Genomic DNA, 12016 nt, shown 5'->3' with positions numbered 1-12016 from the left:
ACTTCAGATGGTTTTCCATTATAGGTTATTACAAGATATTGAATATGCTTCCCTGTGCTATATGGTAAATCCTTGTTGTTTATCTATTTTATATATAGTGGTATGTTTCTTTTAATCGTATACTCCTAATTTATCCCTCCCTCTTCCTTTTCACCTTTAGTAACCATAAGTTTCTTTTCTATGTCTGTGAGTCTGTTTCTGTTTTATAAATAAGTTCATTTGTATCATTTTTTTATACTCCACATATAAGTGATATCATATGGTATTTGTCTTTCTCTGTCTGACTTACTTCACTTAGTATGATAATCTCTAGGTCCATCCGTGTTGCTGCAAATGACAATATTTCATTCTTTTTTGTGGCTGAGTAATATTCCATTGCATATATATACACCACATCTGCTTTATCCATTCATCTGTTGTTGGACACTTAGGTTGCTTCCATGTCTTGGGTGTCGTGAATAGCGCTGCTATGAACATTTGGGTGCATGTATCTTTTCAAATTAGAGCTTTCATCTTTTCCAGATGTACGCCCAGGAGTAAGGTTGCTGGATCATATGGTTAGCTCTATTTTTAGTTTTTTAAGGAAACTCCAGACTGTTTTCCATAGTGGCTGCATCAATTTACATTCTGTTCGGGGCCTCTTTTGTTGAGTGTTGGACCGAGAACGCACAGGAAGCAAATGCAGAGATACCGGCCTTGGGTGCTGGGAGAGCAGAGGGGGTGGGGAGGCCTGACTCGCCCCTCCCACTCCCTTTCCTTCACATCTCAGCCACCATGCCCTCAGTTTTGTGCAAAACTGTAGCTGTTTCACATTTGTGCTCTTCCTTTCTGTTTTGTGCCTTGGATTCTTTCAAAAACCCTTCCCAAAACCATCCCTGCCAAGCCAGAGAGCCCTGTGAGGGTATCTGATTGTCCGTGTCCTGAACTTGGAGGGTTGACATTTCTGTCCCCAGGATGGAGTTTTCCCAAATTGGTCGGCGCTGGTGCCTCAGCGCATAGGAAACTTTAGCATACTACGCCTAATTCTGGCCTCCCCAACATGACAAACAGGTTAGAGATGTGGGACCCACTCCCATCCCTCCTCAGCGGGTGGGGAGAGCACAGGTGTTGGTGGAAGAGGCAGAGTGGCCCACGGGCGGTTCCAGGAACTCCCAGGTGCGTCTGTGCCAGCCCCGTTGCATCCCGTCATGGCGTGGCTGCACCCTGTCGTGGCGTGGCATCACGTTCAACTGCCTTGGCTTTTCATCTTTTTAGCTGCTCAAGGGCTTTTTGCTCCATAACCTGGACGTAGCCTGCCAAGGAGGCAAGCGTGGTTAGGGGGTGTGAGAGGAGGCCTGTTGTAATTGCAAATCACCTGACACTGGCCGGCACCCTCCCAACTGCCTCAGACACGGAGAGTGTCGTGATCATCCTGAAAACCCCTGTGGAAGGGCGTGCACGTGTGTGCAGCGCAGGGAGGAGTAGGACCTAGGGGTCTGTCACTTGCTTTCCTTTCTGAGCCTCTTTTCCTGCGATTCATCTTCTAATTCTATGAAGCAGAAACTAGAAAGGACATGTGAAGCTGCCCAAGAACAAGGAAATCACCTCCAAAGGGATGCACCTTCATCTGCCTTTGATTAGGAAAATATCTGTTGCTCACAGATTTATAAAGATGTCCCTTTCTAGGCAAAGCCCAGAGGAGGCACAGCTCAGATCAATGCCACTGTCTTTACAGCAGCTTCCTGCGGCCCCCCTTTTTGTTAATTGCTGATCTCCCAATTCTTTACCTTTGAAAATCACATCAAGGGCAGGATCTGGACATAAACCTGGCAAATCCCCGGAAGACGCAGAAAACGCAGCAACCCAGCTAGCAGGAGCCCCAGGTTCCAGTCTTGGCTGTCGCTAACTCTGTGTGGCCTGGGACAGGTCCCTGATCCTCTCTAGGCCTCAGCTTCCCCTTCTGGGAAAGTAAGGAGGGGTAGATCCTTTCGCTGGTAAGGTCACCGATTGCATTAATACCCGGGCGAGTCTCCAATGAAGGCTTCTCAACTGCACATTTCTCAGAAAAGATGAAGTAAAGCAGCTTTTCACTCTTCAGGTGCAAAACAGAGCCGGGGGCCAACCCGTCTGGGTGCTGAGTAGTCATTAGGAAGCCAGCTGCTAACTTGTGTTCCCCTGGGGATCGTGGAGGAGCCCCACTGTCCCTGCCAGGAGAGCTTCTCTTTGAAACAAAGCTGTTACTTTCATGTTGCTGGCATCTGCTTTTGCTCTCGGAGTAATTCAACCCTTGGGTGCCCTGATGTGGACAGTTGCAGGGGACGGGGCGGGGCGGCGGGTGAGGCCTCCATTCAAGGTTCTCATTGGGTTTAAGAGCCTTTACTCTCCAAGTTAATTTCCCCAACTTTCATATCACAGGTTAATACGGGGCCCGTACATAATGATACAGAATTTAAGACTTATAAAAGCTGCCTGGGACTTGAAAGAAACACACTGTAAGCCAGGAGGCTGTGCCCGGCATGTGGGAGCAAGTGACACAGGTAGAATTCATAGGATTCAAAGCCAGGGAGCCGCACCCTCGTGACACGATCTCAGAGGGTGCCATGCAGGTGTGCAGGCCCGTCTGTGCCAGGCAGCGGTACCCACAGCCCTGCGAGCATCACCCCCGCTTGCCCTTACTTTTAACCACCATCAGAAGGCAGTTGTTCACAAAGGGAAATTCGTTATTCTTAATAGACCCAGGAATATCTCATGGACTTAAAGTGACACAACACAATTGCCCTAATGGTTTCTAAACTTTGTTTTTAAGACTTCTGGGGCCAGAACCCCACAGAACGGCCTTGGGGCACCCTTCTACCTCTGATGACCAAGCTGTCTGTTGGCATAGTTGGAGCCTGACATAGCCCGAGCTGGCATGTTTAGCTGCTTGTGGGATGGAAAAAAAAAATGTTAAGAAGAATAATTGTTGTTTTTGCAAACTATCTATTTAAAAACAGAACCTCAGGAAGCAGATTTCTGTTTCAATGCTCAGATGAATCAGAGTTTACAAAGTATAAATACACATTAGCAGGAGGAGACTTCCCATAACCCAGTACTTGTGTGTCTTCCCAGCCCGGGAACCTCTGAACTCCTGTTTCTCATTCCCAGTAGAGGCAAGAAAGAAAGCCGCCGTCAAAGCGGAAACTTTGCTGGAACTTTGCTCGGCCTAAGTCGCAAACCTCTGCAGGCCGGTGGGACATTTTTTTTTTTTCTTTAAAGGTAACTAACTGGTTTTTAGCCGCACACTTGCTCACTTTGGGGTCGACAGGTGTATGCCGTTCAGAAATGTGGGAAACCCACAATCTGGTTCCTTGGGCTCTTCGCTACCTAAGAAATATTACCAAATAAGTTAACTTTGACTCACTGACCCCCTCAGATCAGCCAATAAAATGAAGCTCTTACACCACAACTTGTTCAAGGGGAGGTGTCGTTAATTTGTTTAAAAATGATGTCAGGTGGCAATTGAGCAACAAACCGGCTTCCAGAATACTTAATTCAGTTTAACAAGGAGGAAAAACCTTGTAATTAATGGAAGAGCTTGTACTTTAGTACTTTAGTGAAGCTGTTCTCAACGTTTGCTGTACCTAAACCAGGGAGGATTGGGGGAGGAGGGGACAGCTTGTTGAAAATACAGGTTCCCAGGCCCCACTTATGAATCATAGGCCAGGCCTGGGACTCTGTATTTAAGAGTAACCCCCGCCCCAGCTTACAAGTTCCGCTTCTGCTCATCACCCAGTCTCACTGGGCTTTTAGTCAAGATATACCCCCCTTTTTCTAACTCTGCATTACATAAGTCTAGAATCCCAGGACAGTGTCCCATCCTAAAGCACGCAACTTTGAGCTGATGCTTTCCCGGAGTTTCATGGTATATATGTGCTCTAATGCTGGAGTTCTAGTTAGCCATGTTTCTGGACGGAAAATTCTTCCTTTTCCAGGGCCTGCTTACAGAGGGCACAGAACATTCCCAGGGGATAGGGAAGGTTCTAAGTCCCTTCTTTTGCACATTCCTGCCCCCAGGATAACCAGGGCCTGGAGAAAGGGGACCACCTCCCTTAACGACCAAGGTCATGGCTTTGAGCCCTGTCCAGATGAGACCATCTCATCCTTTCCACTACCCAGCCTGTCCTGCATAGAAGTCTCCTTAAAGTAACAATCACAAGATCACTTCCCTCCTGGAATAAAGAATTGCAGAGGCTCATTAAACTTTTTTCTTGGCACACAAGCCTTTGGCAACTACCCAGGGAATTCTGGGTCCTGCAGAATCCAAGTTTACAAACCACCGGGGCAAGGTAGCATTTGAACTCAGACTGTCCTGCTCGTCGGGTCTGTACCGGGAAAGCACTGCTCCCTCCCTCTGACCTGAGCCCCGCAGAGCAGTGATATGGGCCCGTTCCAGGACAGGGAGACATCGTGGAAACCCAGACCCGTCACGGTCCAGGTCCTTCGCGCTCCCTCCCCAAGCCAAAACTCTGTCCCGGACTGATTCCCCTGATGGCCTCCACTCGTGCACAAGGAACCAGGGACACTTCAACCCGCCATCCATTCTTAACCAAGATGCCCATCGGGACACACCTCCTAGCCTGGTAGAAAGAGAAGCTTCCCAAGAATGAAGAAAGATAAACATCCCCGTAGCTTTTCCTCTGCTCAGTTTGTCACTCCAGCTGGAGTTATACTATGAAGACTGGAGGGGGGTGACAGCCTGGGTGTCACAGCTCCGAGGAGGGTAAGCTATAGCTTCCTAACCAGAGGAGGGAACTCCTGGCAACTCCTCAAAGCTGCTGGAAGCTGTCCACATGCCTGTCACTGGTGGTTCATCCCTCGGTGCCGAGATGCCAGAGGCAAAGCTTCCCCCACTCTACCCCGCCCTGCCATGTGGGGCAGGCTTGTTGGCCTCTGGCCCCAGCAGCCACAAGCAACAACCACAGCTCACCTGCCCTTTACAGGTAGGAGCAGCCCGGCTCTGTCACCCCAAGGGTGCACGGGAGGCCAGCCACTCGTGCACTCCCTAGGAGCAAGGTGGTGAGGGGCAGAAGGGCCCTCACCCCAGAAGCTTGTAACCACCACCTCCTGCGGAGACCAGCCCAGAGGCACAAGGTGCACAAAAGCCACAAGGGTGTGGTCTGCAGTGACCGCAGGACATCCACATTCATCCAAACAGCCAGGGGAAAATAAAAGAGAAAGCATCCAGTCTCCCTCCTAATCCCCCAGCACCAATTCCAAGCTATTTAAAACCCTTTTACTGCGGTGGGCGTCCCCCCCCCCCCCCCCCCGCAAGTGCTCAAAACAATTCAGTCCACACTGCAGGCCATTAATCCAGTGGTGTTTATTCAAGCAGTATTCACACTTGCTGTCGAATAACAAGGGCATCTAGGCCCCCAAGACGGGGCTCACAGCTCCAGCTTCACAGCAGCCCCTCGGGGTTTCGAGAATGTTATGGCTGAAAAGGCTTTCCGTTCTTGATGGGGGCCCCTGTCAAGCACAGCCTACTTCTCACACCCCAGTCACCAGGACAGACCCAGGGCGCTGGCAAAGGCACAAGGCAGAGCCAGGCAGAACTACGTAAGCTCAGGAGAGGCCACACTGGTCCATGTTTTCGTACAAAAAAATTTAATAAATATGACTTTTCAAAATTTATTGCCAGGAACAACACATCAAAGATGTATGTTTATGTTCGTATAACACTAAGAGGGCAATACAAAGGATCTTCACGGTCTTAACGGTGAACCGACGAAGTCAGTTTTTAATAAGTCTTTTTGATCTTAAATTTCGTCATAGCATTTTGATTTCCTCACTTAAGGCAGGCAGTGGACTCTGGCAAATCTAAACAGTGACCTTTCTGGACATTTTACGGTTCAAGTATTCAACTAGCTTATGAGAATACTCCCTAAATGCAGTAGATAACAACACAAAATCAAATCTACAAGTGGTTCAGTCTTACATTACGAATGGTGAAAAGAAATCAGAATTTACAAGATAAGATTGGTGTGCTTCCAACTTCACACAATTAATTTGATATCTTTAATGATCTTCAACCACTCACGTTTTGGCTACGTTTAGTCATAGCTCAGCTTGTTCCCTTAAACTGCTCGGTAGCAGATCACCTGCCTGTCTCTTTCAAGTCTAAAGCAAAACAAAAAAAACAAAAAAAAAAACACTTGTTCTAGACTAACTCTCAAACTGCCTCAGTCGGGGTTTTAAACATCTGACGTCGTACGAAAAAAAAAAAAAAAAACCAACTCCACCAGTATTCCAGGCACAGAAGGCCATCCTATTGTCTTAAAATAAACTATTTTCAAACACCTTAATTTTGGCTTATAGGCAACACGTAATAAGAAAATAAGGTCAAAAAAATAAAGCCATACGCTTACAACGCTATCAAAAACCTTCAATTCTAAACACGTACATATAAATAAAAAGGAATGATGTCTTAAGGCTCTTGATTATTAAGTTAATAAATCAAATATACACAGTGATTAATAAAAAAGAATTATTTACAGAACTATACAAAATTCTACTTTTGACACATTTTTCCTCTTTAAATTCTTCATTTTACCAGCAACTGCTGACATCAAAGTCCCCCTCCCCCAACAACAACAACAAAATACAATAAAAAAAATAAATAATAAACTCATTTGTGATAGTTGCTGTGGTTCTGAGCTGCAAAGGCACTTTTCAAATACAGAACTACTTGGACGTCATCATAAAACCAATATACAAAAACAACTCAAGAGTCAATAAATATAAATAAAAACTATGATCCTAAGACTGCATCACCATCGGGACATCTGGCAGAAGTGGAGGCTGGAGACCTCGGGGGGCCGGGTGTTCTCCTGGGAGCCTGATCCGACAGGGGCGGGGCCCCGGGGCCTGGTGTTTGCATAGCTGTGCGCTGCAGTGCTGCCCAGCCAACCACAGAAACTACCATTGCCAGTGTAAGCCAGCTTGTCAGAACTTAAATTAACACAGGGGTTCTACGTCAAGGACAGCCTGGGACCGGAACACGACAGGACAGCTGGAGAAGCTTCTGGAACCCCGGGCGCCCTCAGACTCCGCCCGCCGTCTGCTATACGATGTACTCCATGCGGTTCAGGCTCTGCGCGCTCTCCAGGTCTCTGTTGTCCTGTTTGTTTGTCCAGTTCGGGTGTTTGGCCGGCGTGCCGTGGGGGGGCTTCTCCTCTCTGTCGACCAGCGTGTACGTGGCCTGCCTGGCGAAGCGGGCTTTCTGCTGGTGCTTGTCCATGTCGTCCTCTTCCACCTCCGAGTTGTGTGTCCTTATTTTGGACATTTTGGAGTTCTTGTTCTCGTAGTCCTTGATGGGGACTGTGTTGGCCCCGTGCTTCTCGATGGGGTTCTTGATCTGGTTCAGCTGCTCCCGCACGTTGTTCGTGGTGCTCTCCTCAGAGGCCGAGCGCGCGTGGCTGCCGGGCTTCCGCCGCTTGCGCACGCACCAGTAGAAGGCAGTCACCAGGCAGCAGACCCAGGCCACGGTCAGGACCGAGCTCAGCAGGGGCACCAGGAAATCTGCAAGGCAGGGGCACCCCCGTGAGCCCTGCGCCCACGGCTCCCCTGTCCTTGGTCCCTAAGAAGGGCGCATGGGGACGAGTCCCTTTCCCAACCACACATCGTCACCTCCCAGCATCCCTGAAGAGACCAGGCCGAGCAGCAGCCCGTAGAGGCTCCCGCCTCGGCGCGGAGCAGCATCTGGGCCGGTCACGGGGAGTCTGGCTACTTAGGCAGCTCATTAGAGGAGCCGGTTTTCAGAAGCACCAGCAAGAGGGTCCCGGCATGGACGGCTCAAATGCCCCCAGTGGTCCTGCGCCCGGCAAGTCGCTTCACTAGAACGGTGATGCTCGGGGCACCCACGGGGGACTCTGGACATCCTGCGGGGCCATCGAGCCATCTATCAAACCCGTGTCTCAGTGCTTAGGACGGGCTGTCCCCCGATACCGGAGCACAGGACAGGCTCCGCACAGACACACGCTCAAGGCACAGCCATGCTCTTCCCGGGACCCAGAGACAATGCGTGCCTGGAAGGGCGCCCGCCTGCTGGAGCACAGCTTGCAGGCAGGGGAACAAGTCAGGGCCGCCTCTGCCCTTTGCCATGTGACCTTGGTCACGTCAGCTGGCCTCTGTTTTCTCAGTTAAAAATGGGGGGTCCTTGAGTAGGGAACCGTCAAGTAACTCCCCACCCTGGAGGTTTTACTGGACTCCGGTTGTATTGGTCTTATTTTATTTTTTTTTTGCGGTACACGGGCCTCTCACTGTTGGGGCCTCTCCCGTTGCGGAGCAACAGGCTCCGACGCGCAGGCTCAGCGGCCATGGCTCACGGGCGCAGCCGCTCCGCGGCACGTGGGATCCTCCCAGACCGGGGCACGAACCCGTGTCCCCTGCATCGGCAGGCGGACTCTCAACCACTGCGCCACCAGGGAAGCCCTGTATTGGTCTTATCGATGAGACGGACGTGACAGTCCTCACAGAAAGGGACCACTGCCCCCATCCACCTACCTGTTCTGTTCTTCAGAGGACGCCTCTGAACTCTCACTTCCGCAACGGCGGCGATCAGTGAGCTGTTCCCTTCACGTTTACTAACAAGATCTATAATTTTGTCGGTGATTTCCTTGATTGGGTTTCCATCATCCCGGATGTCTTCAGCGGACTGGAAAAGGAAGACTCATCAAACCAGAGGGTCAGGGACACTCCACAGTCACCTTCATTCAAAATTATTTGACCACACGTGTACGTCAAGCTCTCCTTCAATGTATCTGCTCATCTGGACACTGGCTAAGTGAAGTTTCTGAGCTACTTGGCAATCAAACAACTAAGCGTGCATGGGTCTCATACTCACAATGGCCACGTGTATTTCATTGTTTGCAGAAGGGGAAGGCTCGCAAGCTATGTAGATTGAATATTCAGCAGAAACATTCTTCAAAATATTCAAATTCCGCAATTGGCTGCAAATATGCTCTGTGGTGAGACCCTAGAACGAGATTTTTAAATCCACACACACGTAAAAGAGTGGAAGGAAGAAAGGCTGCTGTTTGCTTGACAGTGAAGCTATATTCAGAAGCTGAGCTCTGGTGTAAGACAAGAATCTAGGCTAAGGAGGAGGAGATCCAAGCTCGTGACACCCCTGCTTTAGGGCAAGCAGACACACCCCACCTCTCCAAAGCCAGCAAGGTGTTCCGTACCGGCGACATCATCTCCTTGTTGAAGGTGAACGTGATGTTGGCACAGTTGTCCTGGTAGTAGGGGTCGGAGGCACACTTGGTCTTCACGGGCTGGAGGCTGGAGGACCGGCACTCACCCACACCAGTGCAGGGGCGCACGAAGCACTGGGCGTCCAGGATGGGGATGCAGCTCTGCCCGCTGGGGCACTCACTGTGCCCTTTGTGCAGCGAGCAAGGGCGGGGGCCACACCACACCTGCAGAGACAGAGTAGAGCTCAGGAGACGCTCGTTGGCAGTTCCAGAACCAGAACGCCGGCGGCTGGGGCCACGCCTACCTTCGAGCAGGCGATCCTCCCGTCCAGGCACTGGCAGGTGTTGCAGTCATCATCCCACTTGGCCCCATCAGGTATCACGCTCCCCACGGTGATGCAAGATCTCCCTGAAACTGAGGTGGAGACTCGTGAGTGGGAGGAGTTGCCTTTTCTGGAGACAGTTCTCCTGATTCTTCACTCCCTGCCTGTCGGGAAGTAATTACACCTGTTGCCCCTTGCCCCATGAAGACAGTTGCTCCTACGATGGGCAAGCATCCCTCCCTCCCCGGTGGCCTTTGCACCCGGCCACGTGACCGGCTTTGGTCAGTGCAGTGCGTTGGGATGCAATGTGAGCGGAGTCTCTCCCCGGTGAGCTTGGCTCCTTGAGAGCCTACTGTTTGCCAGGGAAAGGACATGCCCTGGATACAGTGCTGGTCCAAGGAGGATGGGGTGGCACACAGACCTGGGCACCCAAGCCGAGGCATCCATCGCTCTGCTTGTGCCTTTGTGCCCACGAGCAACACCAATACTTGTCGTACGCACGGAGATCGGGGATGGTTGTCACACAGCATAGTTGTGGCAACAGCTGGCTAAAACCAACAGCTACGCTGTTTTCACGGGACCGCCCCCCCCCCCTCAGGTTTCCCCTTCCCTGTGGTCCCAAGTGGATGTCCCCTCCGTGTTCTCTGAGCATAGTTCCACTCACGAACAGTCAAAACAGTGACTGCAGTGCCTGCTCAGCCCGTAGGACACACGGGCAGCTGGGCCCAGCCCACTTACCTTCCTGGCATTTAGCACCACTGTGCCCTGGGGGGCAGACACACCGGTACCCATTGATCTCATCCACACAGGTTGCCCCGAAGGCACAAGGTGAAGACTGGCATTCGTTGATGTCTAGGAAAAATGGAGTTCGAGCTTAGGCCCCAGTGGGAGGCAGCAACGTTTTTCTAAGTTTTTACTGACAAAACGTACAGATAAGCTTTCTAAGTATAAGCTAAACGCATTTTCGTCACATGACCAGAACCCAAATAAAGAAACAGATCATCAGTACTCCCAAAGTCTCCAGTCACTGCCCCGCAAGGACCACCACTAGCCTGATTTCTAACAGCTGAGAATCATATGGGGAAGCAGCAGTTTTTAACTGAGGTTCCTTTTCCTCTGACAGTACAATTTAGAACAAGGGCCGGCAAAGATCTTGAAAAGGGTCAGCTAGTAAGTATTTCAGGCTTTGCAGGCCATGTAGTCTCCGTCATGACTGCTCAACTCTGTTGCAGCATGAAAGCAGCCCTAGACAGTACATCAACAAGGGTGTGGCTGTGTGTCAATAAAACTTTATTTTGGCCCCCAGGCCATAATTTGCTGACTCCCGATTCAGAAACATGAAACAGATACACAGATCCCCCATCTAGTAGTTCTTGAAGTCCCAGACTTGGGGACCTCAAGGACCAGTAAAACTTTAAATACTTTAGGGACAAGAACACAAAGTAGTACAACTAATCTATCACCTTTTTTGGCAAAAGAAAGGGCATGTAAAAAAAAAAAAAGTAGGGAAAAGGCTCAAAATAAAGAATAAACTGTGAACTTCCTGAAAAACTGCATTGCCTGCCTCCATTTTGTTTAATCATTTCACCGGGCCTGATCAAGCCCTGGAAACCACAGCCCCAGTCCCTTCTGTGGCCTTAGCTCTGTCCCCTACCAGCATGGCTGTGGCAACATCCGCTTGCCCATAATTTCATGTTAGTCACGGGGACAGGCACACTCTTTCCTTAGGGCCTCAGAGTAGATTAATCACCAAATTCTGTGGCTGACGCTCTCTCCCCTAGAGCAAGGAGGGCTGTGTCCCCCAGGGAGGGGCCGGCCAGAGCCATCTTAATCCCAGCTGGAGGCAGGAGATTACTTGTCAAGGCTACTTAGAACCATGGCCATAATTATTTTAAAGATGAAAACTCTCAGGCTGAGGGTTTGGAGTGGGAAGACCCAGTCGGAGGTGGTCCTTACTTATCCTGCAGTCGGGCCCAGCGAAGCCGGGGGCGCACTCACAGCGGTACCAGTTCTCTCCATCCACGCATGTGCCACTGTTGTAACTATGAAAGCAAAGACCCCTCGGTCACCACCAGTCCACCACTCCCCCTGCCAGTTCAAAGGTAGCCATGCCAGTTACGATCAGCGGCTCTCACCCCTGCTCACACGCACCACCGCCTGGGAGCTTTAAAAACACTGATGCCTGGGTCCCACCCCCAGAGAGTCTAATATCACAGGTCTCGGTTGCAGCCCAGGCACTGGAACTTATAAATGCTCCCCGGGTAATTCTCGCGTGCAGCCAAGGTTGAGAATCACTGCTCTAAATGAGGACACACCCTGACTAAAGTGTGGTCCACGGACCAGCAGGATCGGCATTGCCTGGGAGCCTGTCAGAGAGGAGGAATGTGCAGCAGCCCCCAGACCTCCTGCATCCGAACCTGCACTTTAAACAAGATCCCCAGGATCCCCACACGTGTCACAGCCAACAATAAAGCGCCGGCT

The 12016-nt window shown here is 50.6% G+C and overlaps 1 protein-coding gene across 4 annotated transcripts in view; it reads right to left on the bottom strand.

Annotated features, from left to right (window-relative positions):
• Window positions 1-6985: 6985 nt before the first annotated feature.
• The window catches only part of JAG1 (jagged canonical Notch ligand 1), a 33931-nt gene continuing 28900 nt past the window's right edge, over window positions 6986-12016 (bottom strand). For 3 of the 4 annotated variants that reach the window (XM_089896576.1, XM_022556495.3, XM_089896574.1), the window contains 7 exons: window positions 11492-11577; window positions 10274-10387; window positions 9518-9627; window positions 9204-9437; window positions 8861-8992; window positions 8521-8671; window positions 6986-7536 (listed from right to left, as the gene is read on the bottom strand). In XM_089896576.1, coding sequence (XP_089752702.1) covers window positions 7079-7536; window positions 8521-8671; window positions 8861-8992; window positions 9204-9437; window positions 9518-9627; window positions 10274-10387; window positions 11492-11577 — 1285 coding nt within the window. In that variant the 3' untranslated portion in view covers window positions 6986-7078. The remainder of the gene's footprint in view (window positions 7537-8520; window positions 8672-8860; window positions 8993-9203; window positions 9438-9517; window positions 9628-10273; window positions 10388-11491; window positions 11578-12016) is intronic. The other variant, XM_089896575.1, reaches the window with a different exon arrangement.

The sequence above is a fragment of the Delphinapterus leucas genome, chromosome 15 (genome assembly GCF_059928025.1).
Source record: "Delphinapterus leucas isolate spDelLeu-1000000601 "Yukka" chromosome 15, BTC_Dleu_Yukka2, whole genome shotgun sequence".
NCBI classification, from domain to species: domain Eukaryota; kingdom Metazoa; phylum Chordata; class Mammalia; order Artiodactyla; family Monodontidae; genus Delphinapterus; species Delphinapterus leucas.
Note: the sequence above shows the minus strand (reverse complement) of the source record. Positions and strands in the feature narration are given on the sequence as shown.